The sequence below is a fragment of the Lycium barbarum genome, chromosome 8 (genome assembly GCF_019175385.1).
Source record: "Lycium barbarum isolate Lr01 chromosome 8, ASM1917538v2, whole genome shotgun sequence".
Classification (NCBI taxonomy): Eukaryota; Viridiplantae; Streptophyta; class Magnoliopsida; order Solanales; family Solanaceae; genus Lycium; species Lycium barbarum.
This window is the reverse complement of record NC_083344.1, coordinates 65,979,843-66,002,064: the sequence shown is the minus strand read 5'-3', so window position 1 is coordinate 66,002,064 and position 22,222 is coordinate 65,979,843. Positions and strand designations below refer to the sequence as shown.

The 22,222-nt window shown below is 35.0% G+C and overlaps 1 protein-coding gene across 4 annotated transcripts; it reads right to left on the bottom strand.

The window, feature by feature from the left end:
• Window positions 1-1,789: 1,789 nt before the first annotated feature.
• LOC132606167 (mechanosensitive ion channel protein 10-like) lies at window positions 1,790-9,635 on the bottom strand. Of its 4 annotated transcripts, XM_060319541.1 has the most exons (8): window positions 9,478-9,635; window positions 8,744-8,821; window positions 4,057-4,992; window positions 3,591-3,930; window positions 3,372-3,492; window positions 2,897-3,190; window positions 2,607-2,809; window positions 1,790-2,242 (listed from the first exon to the last, which is right to left on the bottom strand). In XM_060319541.1, the coding sequence occupies exons 3-8, from the start codon at window positions 4,973-4,975 to the stop codon at window positions 1,984-1,986; spliced, it is 2,136 nt and encodes a 711-aa protein (XP_060175524.1). In that variant the 5' UTR covers window positions 4,976-4,992; window positions 8,744-8,821; window positions 9,478-9,635; the 3' UTR covers window positions 1,790-1,983. The 4 variants fall into 4 exon arrangements, with proteins under 4 accessions (XP_060175524.1, XP_060175523.1, XP_060175521.1 ...); XM_060319540.1 differs by having other exon boundaries at window positions 3,591-4,992; window positions 8,744-8,831; XM_060319538.1 differs by having other exon boundaries at window positions 3,591-4,992.
• Between the last annotated feature and the right edge of the window lie 12,587 nt (window positions 9,636-22,222).

Here is a 22,222-nt window from a genome sequence, read left to right as displayed (position 1 = left end):
CTTATATTATGACTATATATAACATATAAAATAAAAAAATATGTTTCTAAATATCTAGACAAAGTTTCTCATGGGTTAATCTGGATTACATATCAAGCCAGTTTTTGAATAGGTTGAATTAATCAGATCAAAATGGGCTGAGCTAATACAATAAGTGAGTCATTAACGCGCCCAACCAAATAGGTTGGACATGTCATAATTTTATGGGCTGACTTTGTCACCCCTACTAAATAGGAAAAATTAAGTCTCATGTCCATTCGCCAATCTCGTTTACTAGATATGGCCCAATTATTCCTTTTTTACTGGTTAGTCAAATTTTTATAAAACCCTAATCCTAAAGGCCTATTCGCTTCTTTCCTTCTTTTCCCATTCTCAATCGCCGCTGCCGTAGACCACCACTCACCACTGTTTGCCTCCTTATCTCTGCTGGCCAAAGATCGCCGACAACCTCCATTCACCTTCAAATTATACCAATCAAATCGCCTCCTTCTCCTCTACTAAGATCCATAACCCAAAACCCTCAAAAATCACTCCATCTCCATGAATTTCAAAATATTTGAAATCCCTAGTTTCTTCCTTCTCAAATTCACGAAGCTACGCTCATCTGCACCACACAAAACCTACATAAATGGATAGATCTTGAATAGATCTATCTTCTGGCATCAGTTTCAGTACAAACTCCCGTAATCGATTTTTCCGGCGAGTCATCGACGTCCGAGTTTTTTGGTTTCTATTCTGGTCTTGTATTCCATTGTGATGAAAAGAGATGAATTATGTAATCAGTAGGAAGAATCTGAATTGTCTTCACTTAGATCACAATTTTAATTTATGGCATATTAAGACACTTACTACAAAGGAACGTAAGTAAAATGTAGCGCATGAGCTATTCATTTTGTAACTCTTTCTTGGATGAATTGTTTCCTTCTGTGCAATCTCAATTTCAAATGCATCCAACTCTTGATCCAAAACTTGTAAAAATAATCCTATCTTTATTGTTATACATAGTTATACAGTGTTTATACATGCTTATACAAAGCATATACATTATATATATATATATATATATATATATATATATATATATATATATATATATATATATATATATATACACACACACACACACACATTGTATTCAATGTGTACAGTGTTTATACATGGTTATACAAAGCATATACATTGTTTATATTATATATACAATGTAATAGTTTATTAAGATATACATTATATATACAGTGTATATGTAATGTATAAGAGTGTATAAGGATGTATATGTAATGTATAAAGGTGTATATACATTATGTTCTACAGATTTTAAAAACGAAAAGTAGAAAATGAAGAGGGTTGTATGGTAGCTCGGGAAAAAAGGTAAAAGAATAACATCAAAATAGATTTTGCTTCGTAAAATTCGATGTACATTTATTGGGCTATGCTCATTGTAAACTATTTATTTGGACAGTACATATGGGTAAGAACCCCTACTACATATTCTACCAATAATTTGAGACATTGAAGCAGAATATTATGAATATGGATGAGTAAGAATGGAGTTCACCTTGCTCGTTATGAGAGAACAAAATGATTAAGTAAAACTCATTCTTCGGGTACCTTCACTGCCGCTCCCAATGCTTCAATCTCACATTATCACACCATCAATCTTATCTTGCAAATAAATATGATGGTTGAACTTATTGCCCCATGATAAACTTGAATATACAGTTAAGAAAAATGCAACTCTAGAACCACTTTTTTAATCATATACAGCAGAAGGAAGAATGAATAATGCATGTTACTGAACGGGATAAACATTGAGCATTTGACTTCAGAAGTCATTGGTTTAGCATCTTCAAATACAGCTCATAAACAAAAAAAGTTTTCCTTACAATTTTTACATGAAATAGGGCTGAAATTTCCTTAGAAAAATACTGCAAAGGGTTCGCTCGTATAGGAATATTACTTTGTATTTGTAAGCTGGAGATAAAGTCATCTATTGTCCGCTTCTTGCTTCCACTCGACAAGATGAACTTCTTGAGGAAGAAGATCATATTTTATATTTAGCTCTTCAAAGATTTTCTTCATCTCCAGGATCAGTTCAGTTCTTCGTCTATTCTTCTCTCCAAAGTTCTGAAAGTTCATTGTATGATTGAAAAACAATGCCATCTTTATCTTGTTCAAATTTTCGATTTCCTTCACCACGACATTGTGGTTAGGATGCCAATACTGGGAATTTCTCTCTAAATGCCTGTAGTTCATTGAAAAGAAAAGTGGGAACCGAAAGAATAAGGAATCAAGGAATGAGATAATAAAAGGCAAAGAGCACATTACCATAAGATGAAACTTTTCAATTGCTAAGCTGCATAAATTTAATACAGTTAATTTGATCAGAGGCTTTGTGTGAATGGTTGATTGTATATTTCACTTTTCTACTAGACTAGCTAGCTAATACTTTGACTTCTGTTTACGAGTATTGAGTGAAGGTCTTGCTAGTGAGTAAAGATCAACATTCAGTGGTATGTTTTTTTCTAAGTTATTTACTCATTAAATTTCAATAGACACAGAATACTGGAAAGAAAATGAAAAGAAAATGAAAAGAACACTATACTCACTTCTTTATTTTTTCTTTTAAACCTCCTATCTTCTCCAGATGTGTCCTGAAATCAATTGAGAACTCGAACGAATCACTCATATCAGGACTTCTGAAGAAGTTGCTGATTGGCTTGGTGGCCAAGACTGAATTTGGGTAATATATCTTTTCGTTATCAAACCTCAAGAACACTGTTGTTAAGATATTCATTTCTTCAACTATCATCTGTTAATTTGAAAGAACAAATAAGGAAAATGTAAAGAAAAATGTGAAAGTGAAACAGAAAAAAGAGATGCAACTAGAAGTCATTACCTGAACGCCATCAATGACACATCGATCACCAACATCAAAAGGATGCATCACAAATACAAACACAATACCTTCAAATACACACTTGCAAGTATTCCCAAACAAAAAACTAGCTACCACGAGTTGTGAAGACAGAAAGAATATCACTTTAGTTGTCGCTATTCCCACCAAAAGGAGCCATATTATAATTATTATGACAATGAGAATTCCCGTCACTATTGCGTTCAATTGCCTCACCGCAGTTTTTGTATCGTTCAAAGCAAGTGACAGAGCTTTACGTCCTTGATAAACTTTAACCTGCACTACAATAATATTAGTGTACCTAACAGAAAATGGGCCTTCCTTATTGTTACTTCTAGTTACTTGCAACCTCTATAAATATGAGCATGGAGTATCTAGTAATCAAATGTGAATTAAGTTATTTTACAACAGCTTGAACACATAATCCAGGAAATCAAGTCAAAGTTCTGAAACATACCACCCATTCTGTTAAGGCTTTCCTATCAATCTGTCCAGTGTCTGCCACATCTATTAGTGGGAGCACAATATCCATCTCTTCTTTAATCATGAATCTCCTAAGATCAGTATCATCAATGTACCTACACAGAAGAAATATATAAGTATATAACAGGTCATGATGCATGTGAAGAAAGGCAATACTAAATTTAGAATGCCACAGGGTGCAGAGTTTTCTCACTTGGAACCAGGCTGAGCGACGTTCTTGAATATGTGAACGGCAGCAGCAATCGCTTCCTCTTCATTGTTGATTTCCTTATCTGCCTGTTCATTGCCTCCACCATAATCAGTATCACCGATCGAGCCAGAGATGGTGGACAGTCCTGAATTAGATATTACATCAACTAACATTTTCATGGTCCATGCAGAGATCTTCTCCCGCTTCATCTGATGAAGCTTATTTATATCAATCATCTCCTTTTCCTTCCCATCTTTTCCCTTCTTTGTTCTGCACAAGCTAAGTTGACTGGCCACACTATTTGATCTTCCCAACATCTGAGCAGAATCCATAACTGGTGGACCTGATAGGGTCAGTAGAATATACTGATGAAAAATAGCTTGTTGAATCCTGTCAAAGAATGTGTTTACATGAAAGGAGGATGCCAAAACTTTTAGCATCAAAGTCTTCAAAAGCCATAAGAATGCACCTATAAGCAGCGAAGCAACAGTCCAAGTAATGTAATCGATAATCTTATTTGTTATACGTGACCGTTTGACCCCATGCGCGAAGAGAAGGACCCATGTTAAGAGAACCAAACTCAACCAAATAAAAACCTGAACACTCTTCTTTAAGCCAAAGACAAAATATAACACCTTCTTCCTCAACAAAAAGTTCAATTCAATCAGCAAGACAATGAAATGAATAAACCACTTTGTCACCAGCATGCCACTAAATGTCACCATAACAAGCACAATCCACTTCCAGATCTCCAAATCCCAAAGGGTGAAATTTTGCAGCTTATCAACCAACAAGCTAGCAATCAAACATCCCAGAAGGAGAAGAAACACCAACCATTCAACCAAAACTTTTAGCTTTACTCTCTTATACTTCATCTTATTTCTTATGTTCACTTTCTTATAGATCTCCTCATGTTCATCCACTCCTCCCGGACCACCAGGTGATGCCATTAATGGCGTCTTTGGGGTGACAGATATTGATACCGTTCTCATTGTCTCTTTCAATGAATTTCCACTGGAATCCACTTTTGCACTAGGAGAAGCATTGTTAGATACATTTTCATAAGGAGAACCTGTACTTTGTTGTTCTAGTTCATCCAACAAGCTGCCATCAATAGCTAAAGATTGTTCACCAAATCTTGATTTTGGCTTTGAGTACACTGACCTTGCAAGTGATTTCCTCCTAGTGAGAGTTTCATTTGTGGGAATTTTCGGAGGTTTACTGATGCTTGCACTGGACCTGGCAACTTCAGGTGAAGTTATAGACTTTTGATTCTTAGAATCCTGCTCATCTCCAGTGATTAAAACAACCACTTCATCGGGGTTTCTCTTCATTTCTGCCATCCTTATCTCCCCAGATGTCTTTGTGGCTTTACCCTTTGCATCCATAAGAAAATATCAAGCACCTAAAGCAAAGGAAAAACGTCTTTGATCATCCATCACAGACTAATTAACAAATCAAAGATTTCAAATTGAGAAGAAGCGGCCCACTTTACTTGGTACAGGTATAAATTCTTGTTGAAAGAATACTTAAATTCAACTACAACAAAGAGGACAAAACAAAAAACAATTATTTGGAAAAAAATCAATGTACAATAAATAACTGTACAAGTACTATGACATAGAAGTTCTTTCAACTTGTAAGGAAATTAGTCGAGAAAATGACAAAAATGGTCCCTCATGTTTGCAAATCTTGGAGATAATAAATCAGACAACAAAGAAGTATACTAAAATAAGTAGAATAAATTTAATATGGTTTGGGCAATTGGCCAACATATGAGAAACTAATATGAAAAGATAAAATGTATTGAAAGAAAAATCTCCTCCTCAACAAAACTATCTAAATGACTACATTGTGGATGTTATTGTGTTTATTGTATGAGAGAGATTCTTCAATTTATAGAGGTCTAAATCCTTTCCCTCCAAGAAAAAAGTTACCCAAATATGAAATATTAAAATTATCCTTTTGGGAAAAATAAAACCAATTATAGTAAACTCTTTGTCCTTCATTCAAGAAAAGGTAAAATCCAAATATGGTAAGAAAATTAGGCCAAAACCCTAACAAATCTCGCTTTTTGGCCTGAATTTTCTTAACATAATAATCGTCATCCTCTTTCTTCACATAATCTCCATCTCTGCTGTTTGCCATGGTCAAAAATAAGATTCGAAATATTGTGGGTTAAAAGTTGGTTTAAAAATATTTTGCTTTATGTTTAATGATGCAGCAGTAGCATTAGAAAGTTGAAAATATGGTTGAAACTATTTCTCCACATGCAACCGGACAAAATCTCCGTTATTGGGCACTTGATTTGCAACATGATTTAATTCTGCCTTGAACCCGTCTTCAACCTTGTTGAACCATTGGAGTTGATACCTCTTATTGGGATTGAAATAACAAGGCATCATGCGAAATCAGATAACAAAGAAGTATACTAAAATATGCATAATAAATCTAATATGGCTTGGCCAATTGGCCGACATATGAGAAATTAATACGAAAAGTTAAAAACTATTGAAATAAAAATACCTGACTAAAAAAAAAATTTTAAACGGCTACATTGTGTATGCTATTGTGTTTTATTGTATGAGAGAAGTTCTTCAATTTGTAGAGGTTCATATCCTTTCCCTCCAAAAAAGAGATTACCCAAATATGGAATATTAAAGTTTTCTTTTTGGGAACAGAAAAAACAATTATGGTAAACTCTTTGCCCTTCATTCAAGAAAAGGTAAAATCCAAATATGGTAAGAAAATTAGGACAAAACCCTAACAGGTTCAACATAATTCCTTAAGTATGCACCGAACAGTTTTGGTCCTTTAAGTTTGTCAAAAGTTAAATACGTTTAGTCTCTGATAAATATTTAACCACAAAAACTAGGTCGTGAGGACTGGACTGGATCGACTATCCAAGGAGTCCGCAACTTAAATGACCAAAAAAGTGGCTATAGGGACCAAAATAACACAATAAAAAAAAGTTACCAAAGTAATCTTTGCGCACTAATGTAGTGTGCAATAGGACCAAACTGCAAATTTACAGTTAAGTCCTATTGCGCACTAAATTAGTGCGCAATAGGGATTATATTTTTTTTTTGTACAATTTTAAAGTTTTGAAATTTCACATTTTTTCCATACTTTGACTAAAGATTAGTTATGCTTCAAAATGTCGGAATATCAATATTTTATATAGAACCTGATATCTTTTTCTGCGAACAATAATGTAGGCTCAATACATCAAGTATACGTAAACGTTTGGATCGTCGTTTTAGGGGTTGTAAAGTGCCCCGAAGTAATTTTTGTTTGTTTGAATCTTGTTCTCTAAAATTTTAAGTGTTTTATTTATAATTAGTTTAGGATGTCACGCGAGTTAGTTATAAACGATAACAAAGAGTAAAATAATATTTATCATTAAGAAATAGATACGCAAAAAATATACTTAATTTTTACTTAAACTATGCATCATGCACCCAAGTTATTTTCTCAATGCCTTCTCAATGCTCCCACCTAGGTTTGATCCCTGGTGGTTGGGATAAAAAAAAAAAAGGTGAAACCACCAAGTCAAGTTTGTGAAAGTGACAATGTAGACATTTTTTATTATTTATAAAGTTCACTAATGTCATCTAACTTGTTTTCATAAATTGAATTTCGAACCTTGAAATTGAAATTCAAAACATCACTAACACAGGATTCCCATCTTCAAATATATTTTTTATCACTAGATTTTTACTAAAGATGAATGAAAATTGTGCACCAATTTGGGGACAAATTCAAATTGGATGGGAAAAAAGAGGTTTTTCTAAAAACTGGCCCGGCCAAACCGCCTTGCGGCTGTTTGTGCGGCTAGGTCTCAGAAAAATATGCAAAATAAAAAGAAATCGCCTAAATTGGACGTCCGAGCGCAAAGTTATGACCGTTTAACTTTTCACCAATGTACAGCTACTTTTTCTACCTATACTCATTATTTAATAATTTTATCTTTATCAATTTATATAACTACTTAAGTCTACTGGATATAAAAATTTATGGGACTTGCATAACGCATTAATTTACTGCGTTATTCAAACAATTGTTTTTAATAACACTTAAATCAAAATTACGCTATAATATAAAACACTTAAACCTAAAGATAACAAATTTCCAAACAAACAAAACTTACTTCGGGGCACTTTACAACCCCTAAAACGACGATCTAAACGTTTACGTATACTTGATGTATTGAGCCTACATTATTGTTCGCAGAAAAAGATATCAGGTTCTATATAAAATATTGATATTCCGGCATTTTGAAACATGACTAATCTTTGGTCAAAGTATGAAAAAACGCGAAATTTCAAAACTTTAAAATTGTACCAAAAAAATATAACCCCTATTGCGCACTAAATACTATTGCACACTAATTTAGTGCGCAAAGGTTACTTTGGTAACTTTTTTTTTAATTGCATTATTTTGATCCCTACAGCCACTTTTTGGGTCATTTAAGTTGTGTACTCCCGTCCAAGACTCAAACAATATGGGACTGTAACACCTCCTTGCATGACAAGCGGAACTAACAACACAAAAAGGAATCCAACATCAAAAATACAAAAACATCGACAGGTTTAACTCTAATACATTGTTTAAGAAAGAAATTTTGGGTCTAACTCAATCTGAAAAGCTGACCCATAATGTGAGAATTGTCCATACGCTTGAGAAACGACAACTCACAAAGTACATAGAGGCAGAGGCGAATTTAGGTATCAAATTTGGGTCACGTGAACACATGGTCACTCGACTAAACTCGATATATTATGTATATAATTCTGAAAATATATCTAATATTAATTAAAAAAACACATGGTCAAATCAGGTCAACACTGGTTAGGGGCTGTGTTTATTTCCTCAGGGTCTTGGGATTGAACCCGAGCTCCTGCATGTTTTATGCTCTTTTTTTTTTTCTAAAGCAGCCTTTTAAGTTTCCTTTTTATATTATTCTAAATCTTTTTTCATCTATAATTCTAATTACCCAAAAGTCAAAAGCGTGGCTTTTTTTTTATATTACGTCTAATGACTTTTTTTCCCCTTTATTTTTAATTACCAAAGTCCCAAAAGGCAAAAAAAAAATCAAAAACCCCGGAGGCGCTAAGCTACGAACCAAAGGCAAAAGAAATCAAAAAACCCCATACCTAATGATGAACTCATTCTCTTGAAATCCTGGATTCGACTCTTCATACAGGCATACTTTCTGAGAGGCGCTTCTCAATCTTCAAAGTGCTAAAGATTCAGCTAAATGATGATATTCTCATACCAAGAAAGCAAAACAAAGATGCAATATTCTAACATATACTCTCTCCATCTCAATTTGTTCGATACTTTTCGCTTTTCGAGAATCAAACTTTTTAATTTTGACAGTGTGTTTGAACATAGAATCTTTAAATATTTTGAAATAAAATTTACATATTTGAAAATTACATAAAAAGTACTATAAATCGTCATAATTAATAATTTAAAATATTTAAAAGACATATGAAAAAATTACGCTGAAAAAAACAACCCGTTTGACTCTCGAAAAGCGAAAAGTATCAAACAAATTGGGACGGAAGGAATAGTTCAAGAAATACCCATCACAGATCATTTCCCGTTCTTCCTAGTTCATTCACTTCAAGATAGTAAAACGAAAATTTGGTCGAAAACGAAAAAGAACAGCAAGAATGTATAATACTGAGAGGAAACTAGAAATAGCTATCAACTAGAAATAACTAGAAATACTTGAATAAAAAAAAAAAGAAAAAAAAAGGAAAAAAGAGGCAGTGATGATATTGCTTACTAAAAAGAATTAAAAAAAAAAAAGTGTCTGAATAAAGCAAGTGACACTATATCTCCTAGACGAAAATGTATTTATACTAAAAGTAGAACTTACTAGCTAGCTAGTTGATCATGAAAAGCTCTTGTTGATGAGGTGGAGATGAAGCATAATTGTCCAATGGGGAAAGGAAAAGAGATTAGACAGGTGAAATATATGAAGCAGGTGGCCAGATGGCACGTGCTTTGGTTTCTATACGGAGGCCAAAGGTTTTACATAGAGAAAGCTGACGTTCTATGCCCTTTTATTACATACATTTGATTAAACACATGGGTGTGATGTTACGAACGAAAATATTTTTCAATTTTTTCATGTTCGTTTGATAAAAAATATTTTCTTTAGAAAAAGAGTTCCTTAAAAATGAGAAAAATGACTACCCTAATTAAAATAGAAAAAACAAATCCACAAGTTGAATTTCACCAACCACTCAACCCCCAACCACGCCCGCAACCCATGCACCCCCACGCCTACCCCCCTCCTTAAAAAGGGGGTTTCTACACCACCACATCCCTCCCCCTCCTCCCCCCCCCCCCCCTCTCCCACCTCCAACCCAAAGTTTTTTTTTTCTAATTTTTCTTCTAGGTTTTCTACAATAGTACATCCGTCCCCTCTCCCCCAAATTTGTTTTTTCTTTTTTCTAATTTTTTTTAAAAGTTTATTTTTTTATTTTTCACCCCACCACCCCACCACCCCACCCTCCCGACACCCTAAAAAGTTTTGAAAAAATTTCTTTTTTGTTTCTCGACACCACCCCCCGCACGCACTTCTACCCCCCCCCCCCCCCCCTCGAATTTTCTACTTCATATTTAATTTTACCTTTATAAGAAAATTATAAAAATTGAAAGTTTTCGTGGTTAAAAATTAAATTTTTTGGAGGGGGTCATGGGGGTGGGTGGTGTAAAAATTCAAAAAGAGTAACTTTTAAAACTTTTTTTTTAAGAATTTATTTTTGGTGGTGGGGTGGGGGGGGGGGTGTCCACTCGGAGACGGGGAAGGGTGTGGTGGTGTAGAAAACCCAGAAAAGAAAATTAAAAACTTCAAAAAAAAAATTGGGGTGGGGGGGGGGGGGGGATGGGTGTGGGGGTTGATGTGGTATGAAGTGGTGGGGTTGGGGTGGAATTGGTGGGACTTGGGTGGGTATTTTCCGGATAATATTTTCTACCAACCAAACGAACATGAGAAAATAAGTAAGAAATTCACTTATTTTCCACTATCCAAACGAACATAAGAAAATAAGTAGAAATTCACTTATTTTCCAATAACACATTTTTCAGGAAAACATTTTCTTCCGTACCGAACACACCATGGTCTAAAATAAAAAGAAATTGAAAATTTGCTATCTAAATAAACTATATATATATATATATATTTGTATATAAATATCTCATAATAAAAACTACCACTAAACAGACAAATATATCACATAAAATAGAATAGAGAGAAGGGAAAGGGTGCAAATATACCCCTCAACTTTGTGATTTAGAGCAGATATACCCTTCGTTAAAAAAGTGATACATAGATACCCCTGCCGTTACACAAATAGTACAAATACACCCTTTTTGCTAACAGATTTAAAAAAAATCATTTAGCTTGTTTTTTAATTAAAAAAAATACCACGCAACTTTTAAAAAGCAAGTCTACCTATTTTTTAGTAGACTCACTTTTTTAAAGCCACGTGGTAGTTTTTTTTCATGGTGGGTCAGGTCTGATTCATTTTCAAAAATGGCAAGACTTTTTTTTTTAAGCCAAGCATATATTTTTTAAAATGAAAAAGTCAACCCACTAGAAAAAAATTGTGTCATGGCTATAAAAAAAATAAGTCTAAAAAAAATGGGTAGACTTAATTTTTAAAGTCACGTGACATTTTTTTTAAGATAATCTAAATGATTTAAAAAAAAAAAAAAAAAAAAAAAACTGGCAGCGAAAAGGGCATATTTGCACCAGTTGTGTAACGACATGAATATATTTGCAGCATTTTTGTAACAGCAGAGTATATGCACCCTTTTTAAACGAGGGATATATCTGCTCTAAATCGCAAAGTTACGGAGTATATTTGCACCTTTGTCCTAGAGAGAATAATAATTGCGACCAAAATGCAGAAGTGGAAAGTCCATCAATGTGCACCACATCATCACAAGATTTGTTCGTGTTAGACTAATCAGGCCCAAACACGCACTTAATTTACGCCCCGTTTGGACATAGTTTGAAACCATAGTTTGAAACCTGATTTCAAACCATGTTTGGACATACAATTTGAATATTTTAAGTTATATTTTCTCTTATAGACATAAAACCCCCACAAATTGTGAAAACTATCAAAACATTCTCAATTCTTATACAATCTTACCAAATGAGCAAATCATAGTTTATAACAAAATTAGTACACCACTAGAAGGCTTTTCTAAAAAATGCAACATCAATTAATCAAACTTTATTTCAATAGAATAAAAAATTTAACATGAATAGTAATGTAACTACTATTTAATATAATCTTCCCACATAAATTAAAGGTTGGTAGACATAAATAAAGGTTGGTGAAAGTTAATGAGATTGGTAAATGATTGATGGGGGTAATTGTTAAAAATATTTACCAATGTATGGGTTTTCTTTTTACAAAATATTAACTTATGGGTTAAATTTTGTATTTAAAAAAGTTGAAACCATGGTTTCAAACCCAAACCATGCTTTTTTGGATTATTTGGGTTCAAACCAGGTTTCAAACCACGACTGAAAATTGATGGCCAAACGCTGGTTTGAAACCATGATTTCAAAATTGATGGCCAAACGCCTACTGAGTTTGATATTGTCCTCTTTGAATTAAGTTCTCACTATTTTCTTGAAAAGGTTTTTATATCGTTAAAAATATTTCTTATCTTATTATAATTTTATTTTATTTTTCTTATAGTATTAGAGCCTGTTAGTCAATGAGTTGTATTGATGTTTTTGGAATATCTTTTTCACTTTTTTCCGGAATCAGTGTTTGATTATGAACTTGTTCATTGTTTTCCAACTCACTTTCTACTAAAATTTCTTTCAAAATTTGCCCCATAATTTTAGTTTTTATAAAAACAACCCTATCTTTATATCTTAAAAGAGCTAGTTACTAGAATTGTTGATTTGTTGTATTAATGGGTCTTTCTAATAGTATTTAAACATGAAGAAATTGCATGGTTTTCCCTTCGAATGGGCTGGTCTTTAATTTTCATCAAAATCGAGCTTATGTCTAGCGGGAAGTTCTTTAAGGGTCGCGCATAACTTGTAAGATATTATGATGTGAAAATATAAACTTATGCCCCGCGAAAAAAATTGTTTACGTTGAGGGGCAAAAATTAAGGAGCAGCACAAAATAGGGGCAGAAGTGAATGACCCTTTAAAATTTGACGAAGTGTAATAGTATGTAGTAGCGTGTATATGAGATCCAAATGCAGCTTCTGTTTTACTTTTTGTAATTCTGTGAATAATATCCATGACATTATGTAACTATCCATTATATGAATCTGTGAATAATATCCATGACATTATGTGACTATTCATTATATGATGTCACTCTTTTAGAGAAGATTTAGTTGTTGGTTTTAGGTAAATTAATCAGGTTGGTTTATTTTGCTAATTTTTAGAAATCGTTGGATATAAATCATATTTCATAGTTTATAAAAAAAAAAAAGTATGTTCAAACATGAAAATTATTCTAAATATTCATTGCAGAAGGTATAAATAAACACAGCTCCATAAATTGAAAATATTTGGAATCTATGGCCAAACACCTACTTAATTTTAGGGATAGTTTGGCTGGAGTTTTATGAGATATATTCCACATAAAAATAAGCATTAGTTTATATAAGGTTTAGTTGGATTTGAGGAGGTCATAAAAATTAGCATCAGCTAATACAACGTTTGGTTGCTCCTACCTTTTTTTTTATTTTTTATTTTTTATTAAACGATAATACCTACAGAAAAGGATAGAATGTGAAAGAAGAATGCAGATACTAGTAATACATAAATTAAAAATGCTTAAATGAAAAAAGTAACACTCATATAGTAATGAAAGTTCTTTTAGCTTATGAAAGTAAGCATGTATTTGAAATTATACATTGTATAAAGTAAACATGTATTTGAAATTATACATTATATACTGTCTGATATACCAAATTAAAAGTCCAAGAAAAAAAATCCTTTCATTATTCAATCTCTGGATTACTAATACATAAATAATTAATATTTCCACAGCCTTGCATAACTTGTCTCTAAACCAAACAACCACTAAATGTAGGATATTGGTAGCACATTCAATAATCTTCCCCTCAAACTAAGTATCACATTGTCCATCACGAAGATTTATGAGCTCGGATTATTTGCACTATGTGGGCTTTTTTAGGGAACTCTTTAAATTATGATAAAAATAGAGCGGGCTGGCCAATTTTCTGTCCACATTTTAATGTCCATGTAAAGTCCCATTAAATTCTGAGAAGTTTTCCTTTAGATTCAAAATTCAATCGAGCTCATCTCGCTTGCCGGTCACTCCTCTCTTTGTTGCTAGACGAGGATTTTCGTTTGCTCATCTTGCTTGTTGGTCCCTCTTCTCTTGCTGATTTAGAACTTGCTCCTTGCTAAAGTTAAGGGGAAAACGAAAGTGCGCTCCTGTGCACCAGCTGAAAGGAGCTTTGAAGGATCGGATTACCTTATTGTTATATTAAAAGGGGAAAGGGTTCCAAACCTATCTGACTAATAAGAAGAAAGAGGGAAGCCTAAACCTACTCCTAAGAAGTTGGTGGCTCGAACTATTACATTATACATCTGCCTGCCAGCAACAGAGAGGGTTCGATTTCCGGTAAGTAAAGCTATAGAGTATGGATTGCGTTGTCACTCTAAGTCAGTGCCAGTAATTTGAAAAAACGATAAACATCTAGCGCACTCACTCATTTTTTCTTTCTGATAGGCCAACTGAAAGATGGAAATGAAAGGGGAGTTTACGGCCTTTTTTGTCTCGCTTGCTACTAGGAAGAGAGAGTCGCTGCCATTCTTTGCTTCGTTCGAGAATCAACTAAATATGAATATATAATGAGATCAAGAAGTTTCCTAACCCACTAAAGTGTTGTAAAGTCATTAGCACACGAATATGTGTCTATGTGATCGATTTGAAGAGGTTCATGATACAAGCATTGAAGTAAAGCAGGTTGAGAAACAAAGAAAGTAAGAACTGCACTTGGGATGAGGCCATAGAAGGCGTACCACACCCATCTTAGCGCCCATAGTGTTAATGGCCAAAGTAATGGAGTGAGGCCAAGGGGCCACAAGCGGCGCTGGAGGAGCGCCATCACTGGCATGTTGCTCCCTTTTATTCATAGAGCCAGGGGTGGCACTCCCAATGGCGCGTCGCTGCCTCCACAATGCTAGTCATCTGGGCGTCTATTTCAAGTGGAATTGGAAAGGTAAGCCATTTGTGTTTTAACACATGTTGATTCTTTTGAGAAGTTATTCTACTGAGGGTTGTTTCTGACCGCAAAGTTAAGATTACCACCATTAATTTGAGTTAAATTCATGAGATTAACATCATAATTGATAAAAATACACGTTTGAATCCATAAATTTCAAAAGAACCACCAATAACATATCAAAAAGATCTAGATTTCAGCTAAGGCTCGTCCATAAGAGAAATGTTACGTCATATCTTGATTGAGTGATAGTCATAGATCATTAATGGTTTTACTAAATGGAAAGTGTCTAACTAACTAGAATCTCGTTATACCTAGAAAAGTTGGAACTTGGACCAAGGGGTTCGAAGGTTAAAGAAGATACTAATGGTGGTAGCAGTTGTTAACGTTGCGTGATGAAATTCACTGTTGATTTCAAGTTGTTGACGCATATTGACCAATTGGAGTTACATTGCTTGAAAAGAGAATCTAAGTAGGCGTTTGGACATGCGATTTCATGTCATGAGACGAAATCAGCATTTGGACATGCGATTATCTCATGTCATCCAAAAAGGTTGGGATTTCAAATCATGATTTCAAATTTTTTTTAATGTAAAATTTGACTCATAAGTTTATATTTTGTAAAAAAAGACCCATAAGTTGGTAGATATTTTTAACAATTACTCCCACCAACCATTTACCAACCTCATTAACTTTTACCAACCTTTATTTATGTGGGAGGATTATATTAAAGAGTAGTTACATTACTATTCATGTTAAATTTTCCTTTTTATTGAACTAAAGTTTGATCAATTGATGTTGTATTTTTTAGAAAAACCTTCTAGTAACATATTAATTTTGTTATGAACGATGACTTGCTCATTTGGTAAGATTGTATAAGAATTTGGAAAGTTTTGATAGTTTTCAAAACTTGTGGGTTTTTATGTCTATAAAAAAAAATACAACTTAAGAATTCTAAATTGCATGTCCAAACATGATTTCATGTTTCAAATCATGTCTAAGCGCAGTGGCGGAGCCACAACCTGGCAAGGGTGTTCAACCGAACACGCTTCGCTGAAAAATTATACCGTGTAGACATGTCAATTGTTACGTATTACAGACATATATTACATATTAAATACCCTTAATATATAGGTTATATGAATTCGAATATCTTTGATAAAATTCCTAACTCCATCACTGTCCAAGCTGCTCCTAAAGTGAGTTGATATGAACCTTTTGTATGGTCTTACTCACATAAAGCGTCCCTTCAAGCCATTTGATAAAAGCTTTAGAAATGCCGATTGGAGCGAGCGAACGTGCATTATCCATGAAAGTAATTAAAGTGTTTAGCTAATGATATATCATGTTATGAGTGTTTTGCTCATAATTTCAGAATTTAGTTTCATGACTTTTATGTTTTAAATCATGATAACTAGAAAGTAGGTTCAATAACTCAGAAGCATGTGTTTCCTTTACACGTATGCTATGAATAGACACTAGGATGGGTTGAGCACTGATTAGTATTGGTCGCATCATAATTTCTTACGAGACATAATAGAAGGAAATATGATTTTTATGAGTCAAAATTTGACGGCATGTCCTCTTTGGCTACTGCTATTTAATACTTATGTACTTAATTTTTAAAATTATTTGATATATTCTCAATATTAGCAAACATCTGACAAAACATGCTATTATTTCTTCTTCTTCTTAGTTGTTGTACGATAGTATTTTTTGAATCTGTTACAATTAAAGTATAATATCTTGAAAAATCCTAATGAAGTAAGTTCTGAATTTCGGATATGAAAAGTCAGATTAATAAGTTGGCGTTGTTGGTAAAGCTTGAAAATATTGGCCAATCACCATTGTTGGTAAATGAGTTTGTTAGATTTGCTGAGTGATGTTTGTTCTTCATAATATTTTGAACTTATGTTACAAATTTGAGATCGTTTGAAATAGATATGGGCGTTGAACCGCGTGTTTGATTTTTTAAATTCGAATAACAAGTTATTTCTAGGCAAAAAGTTGATCACCTAAACTTCAGGCATAAATGCATTAACTTTAGTTATGTATGATTGAAATTAAGCAAAAATGACTGAACTTCACCCACATATGACTTAAGTTTAAGCAAAAATAGTTGAACTCTGCCTGAACTTGGCTGTCACGACCCGACTAGGGCCGCGACGAGCACCCGGCGCTACCCCACCCGGGCACCCCTTTAACATACTTTCACGTAACGTCTAGGTGAGTCATAAATCAAATCATGCATTCTAGCCATCGATCATACTAGTCCCAATTGGACGACAACATTTCTTATATCATCATAGGCTTTTATGTCATATCAATGTACATGGGCCGACAAGGCCAACAAAATAACATACAAAAATATAGGCCGACAAGGCCAAACACATCTAACCACATACACATGTCTACGAGCCTCTAAGAAGGTTATAACATATCACATGAGCGGGACAGGACCCCGCTATGCCCATAATTATGTACACAAAAGAATAAGTACCCAAACGCTATAGCTCCGAATGAAATGGAGCTCCGCTATGTAGTCCCTGAAAATATAGCTATAGATCAAGCCTGTCGCCCTGTGCACTTACGGGCATGACGCAACGTCCACAAACAAAAGGACGTCAGTACAAAGAATGTACTGAGTATGTAAAGCATGATCAATATCAATATGAAAGCTTAAGAGTCAACATATGAGATAGCATAACATGGGAGATAATAATATCGTCGTCATAGCACTTACTTGCTTTCCACCAGGACATTCCATTTCTATTGCGTATCCGTGTACATACATCCATATCCGTATTTATTTACCTTCACATTCATTTTTATAACATATTCGTACTCATATTGATGTCATACACACACACACACACATATATATATATATATATAGCTATAGCGTGCCCGACCATAAAGGTTCGGTGTTTCATACATACTTGGCCAACCAAGGCTCAAGGTCATACATACCTGGCCCTACCAAGGCATCAGGGTTATCCGTACCTTCTGCAGAAGTGCGCACGCGTTTCATAATCATATACATACTGTTACACCCCGTAAGAGTCTGTGCTATTTTAATTAAGACAAGAAAGAATGAGTTAAGAAAGTTCAAGGAAAGTTAATCGAGTTAGTAAGAATATCGTTATATATATGGTTGCCTTAAGTATCCCGAGGTGACATCGTAACCTAAAGGATTTGAAATCGCATTATGAGCGTATATGAGGTAATGTGAGTGCCCTTTTAAAGTATTTGAGATTATTAGTAATGATATAGAAGATGGATAAAAGATATGAATATATTTTTGCGATTGGAGTTTCGTCGAAGCTTCGTAAGTTCTCCAGTTACGTTTAAGGTTATGGTGATTCTCCGGACCCTTCGAGACGTGTATGGATTGTTATGTATGTATATGGGTATGTATATGTATGTATAAGAGGTTACATGAGAGTTGGAAGAGGATTAGAAGATAAACGAATCTAAACAAAATGAATCGGAACAACTTCAGTAAAATCTCGGACCAGATTTTTATCCCATATTGTTGGGGGCATATCTCCTAGTATATGAGGAGTTTTAAGGTGTTTCAAAAGCCTAAAATGAATTTCATCGAGTCTAGTTTCCAACGCAACAAACCGCTCGTCAAAATGATATTTGGATAAGGAAATATGGACGATGCAATTTGGGCTGGCAGGGCAGCAAGTTTGGACCCGACCCAAACACTAATGTTTCGGCCCATGAGGCCCATTAACGTTAATATATATGGCAAATTCACTTGAGGGCTGATCATTTTCAGCTAATATCCTCCAAAAACATTAGAGAGAGAGAGAGAGAGAGATCCTAGGCTAAGGAAGCCATTTTGATCAAAATCCGAGCTCCGAATCCCGAAGCTCATGAAGAGAAAAACGTTGTATGTTGCGTTGCCTTCAATTTGAGATAAATATTGGTCTTGGGGGATGAAATTTTCGTGGTGGAGCTTCTGATAAGGTATTTATAAAATTCCTTTTATGTTATTAAAGTGTTTAATTAGAGTTTTAACGAATTAGAACGGAGAAAACAACATTATAAACTCGTTTGTTGTTTTGTTGAAATTTATGGGTGAGGGGTTGTTTTAATTGAAATTGATGGACTGATTTGAATTAATATTTTTGTTGTTGTAATCATGGATATGTGAGGAGAGTGAAGGAATTTAATGGTTAGAGTTGGAGTTAAATTGTTGTGGGTTGTTGTAAGGATTATAGAGATAATAATGTGGTTTTATTGCACATGAGTAGATGATGTGGTGTCGAGTGGCTGCTGTTGTATTTCCCTGAAATTTTCTGAAAATATTGCATGAAATAAGGTATAAGAAGTGCATATGGGCTGCTTGGTGTATTGCAAGTGTTCGTTAGAATTTCGGGCATCGTTATGTTACAGTTGGGGGCTGTTTTGATATGTTGTTGTTCTTGTTGAAATAAAAGAATTGAAGATATGGTTGTGTCCATATGTTATTGTTGGTATTTCTGTGTCAACAGGAGAGCAATTGGAAATTCGGATAGACGAGTTTATAGGGGAAATACTGCCCAAATATTTGTAGACAAGTGATGAGTTAAAGATTGAATACCAAAAGCCTTATAGTTAACAATTGGTAAAAATGACCATTTGTAGGTTTTGGGCGAAACGGAGATTGAGTTTGGACAAGCGTGAGTAGCGCGAAAGGTATGTAAAGCTTATCCTTTCCTTCTTTGGCATGCCCTAGGTCTACTAGGTTGAGATTTCGGCCTCGGGGACCATCCTGCTCATCGTAACCCGAGATTAGTTTTCGTTACTATTCATTCAATAGAATTGAATTATAAAAGGTGCATTTTACTAGAGAAGTGGTTGGACTTCCAAAACGTTTACAAATGTAACCCGATCGTTCTAAAACTTTCTTTGATGACTCTGTAGAGTCTAATGGGCGTGATTCTCGTCCGCCGCCTCGACTTGGCCCGAGGTGGGCCCGCTATCCCCGATGCCTCTCTTATTGTTCTGTTTGTCTTATTCCCGTACGGTAAGTCAAGGGAACTCATGGTTATTGTTCCGACAACTAAACGGGAGATATTTTATCTATCCCGAGATGGATTTTAATGATTATTAACCCAATTGTGGGGACCGAAACCCTGACATGTGATGTACGGCTTTAGCCAATGTACTCTTGTCCGGAGTTCGCAGGTAACTCCTGGTTATTATGCTGTTCACTATATGATAGGTGTTATGACCACCTTCATGAGCATTATAAAATGTTTTTGACATCTAAAGTGTTTTTAAAAATCTTACCCTGAGATTCTGGACAAACTACTTATTTTCTTTATTTTCCGATATACGATTTTGGTATACCTGAGTCCTGTGTGATGCATGATCCTGGCATGTGTGATTATGTTTGGAAAGTGATAATTTGGCATTTTGTCTGGTTATCTTCTGTGTTACCGAGTCCCGGGCCGGTTATGTGAATATGCGCATATGTGATATTGGCCGCTGGACCCTCGACCGCGGCGTGCCCGACATTGACTGCTGGACCCTTGACCGCGTCATGCCGGACGTGTGGCATTGACTGCTGGACCCTTGACCGCGTCTGCCGCACTTGTGATTATGCCGACATAGACCGCTGGACCCTTGACCGCGGTATGTCGAACTTGTGATAGAAAACCGCTGGATACTTGACCGCGGTATGTGTGATTGTGACCGCTGGACTTATGGCCGCGGAAATTGTGCGTTGATTCTTCTATGTGTGTGAAACAAAGATGTTTTCCAAAAGAAAGCAAACATTTTGTCATCCCGATTGCCGTGTTGATTTCTCCGGAACTTCTTTTGCCTGTTGTACGCCGGATACGACTCCTTAGTATGCTGGCTATTGTGCTCGCTTTCTATATATCGTATTTCAGTTGTGACTTTGCTTTCTGTGTTGTATGCTTTGCATACTCAGTACATATTTCGTACTGACCCCCTCTTTTCGGGGGGCTGCGTTTCATGCCGCGCAGGTACTCCCAGGTGAGTTGAAGACAGTATAGAAGATGTTCCAGTGCAGATGGCAAGCTCTATTTGTTCCCGGAGTGCTGCCGAGTCAGAGTTGGTATGTTATGCTTTCTGGATTACGTTAGAGACTTTGCAGACAGCGTTGTGGGTATTGGTTGTCAGTCTGTAAGCGGCTCCGTCAGCCAAAATGTCGGTCTGTGTTATGTACTGAATTTTGTATGATTATTGATTCGTTATGCTTGGAAGCTACGTGAAAGAATATTTCTGGAAAAAAAAATTTACGATGTATTTCATCTCATTTGATTTGAAAAGTTTGACATGATTTTATGTGCAGCAAGAGTCTGAGGGTTCGCTCGGCCCTAGGTAAGGGTCGGGTGCCCATCACACCCTAGCGGAATTAGGGTGTGACACATACTCTATACATATTCATATACATATATTCTTACCCAGCGTCATAAGCTCGGGGTCTTATTATAGCCCTTCATAGGCACACATACATATCATAACTCGTTAGCATCTTTAGCATCATTTTATTCTCATCATCATTACTATCATTGTCATTATCGTTACATCTACCCTATAGTCTTACTCGTCATACGAGGAACTTAGTACAATCGTAGCACATCGAGCATCGGGAGCTTACTAGCTCGGAGAATCAAATCGTTTAAAGGGAATCATAGTCTTATAGGAGATTTAGACGTTTGGCCAAAGAACCATGCCTTATGAAAGAAGGGTTATCCTTACATACCTTTTCGTTCGACTATATAATACTTGCACGTTCCCTTCCACGCTTGCGTTTATACCTTCATCAAGGTCATACTATCGTTAGAATTGACAACTAGCATAAATGGCTAAGCTAGGGAAAATCGGACAGCATCTCCTTTATTTATACAACATTCCTCCATATCGTAGTTCAACTCCCCGATGTCAACAATACATTTACAATATCATAACAATAGCCTTTAGTCATCTACATTATCCATATTCTCAATTCACTTCTAATTTTCCATATTCAAGACCATAACACACGATTTCGTTCATTCACATACAGTGCCTATTTCATGATCTTAACGTCATTTATAACCCATCCATGTCACAACACATCAACAATCATGATTCAATTTAAACTATTTCTCAAAACGTCACTATTCATGACCCATTTTGCTATACTCTTCTAAAGTCCAAGCATTTCAACTTCCAAATACATTAAACAACATATAAATACCATAAATCTTACCTTAGATGTTGTAGGAACAAGCCTTAGTCGAAATACTCCACTTGAGCAAAAACTCTAGTTTTTCTCCATTTGGATTCTTGACTTGAATGATCTTTAATGGGTTTGCTTACACTTGATTCACTTATTTTGTGTTGTTGATCACTAAAAACCC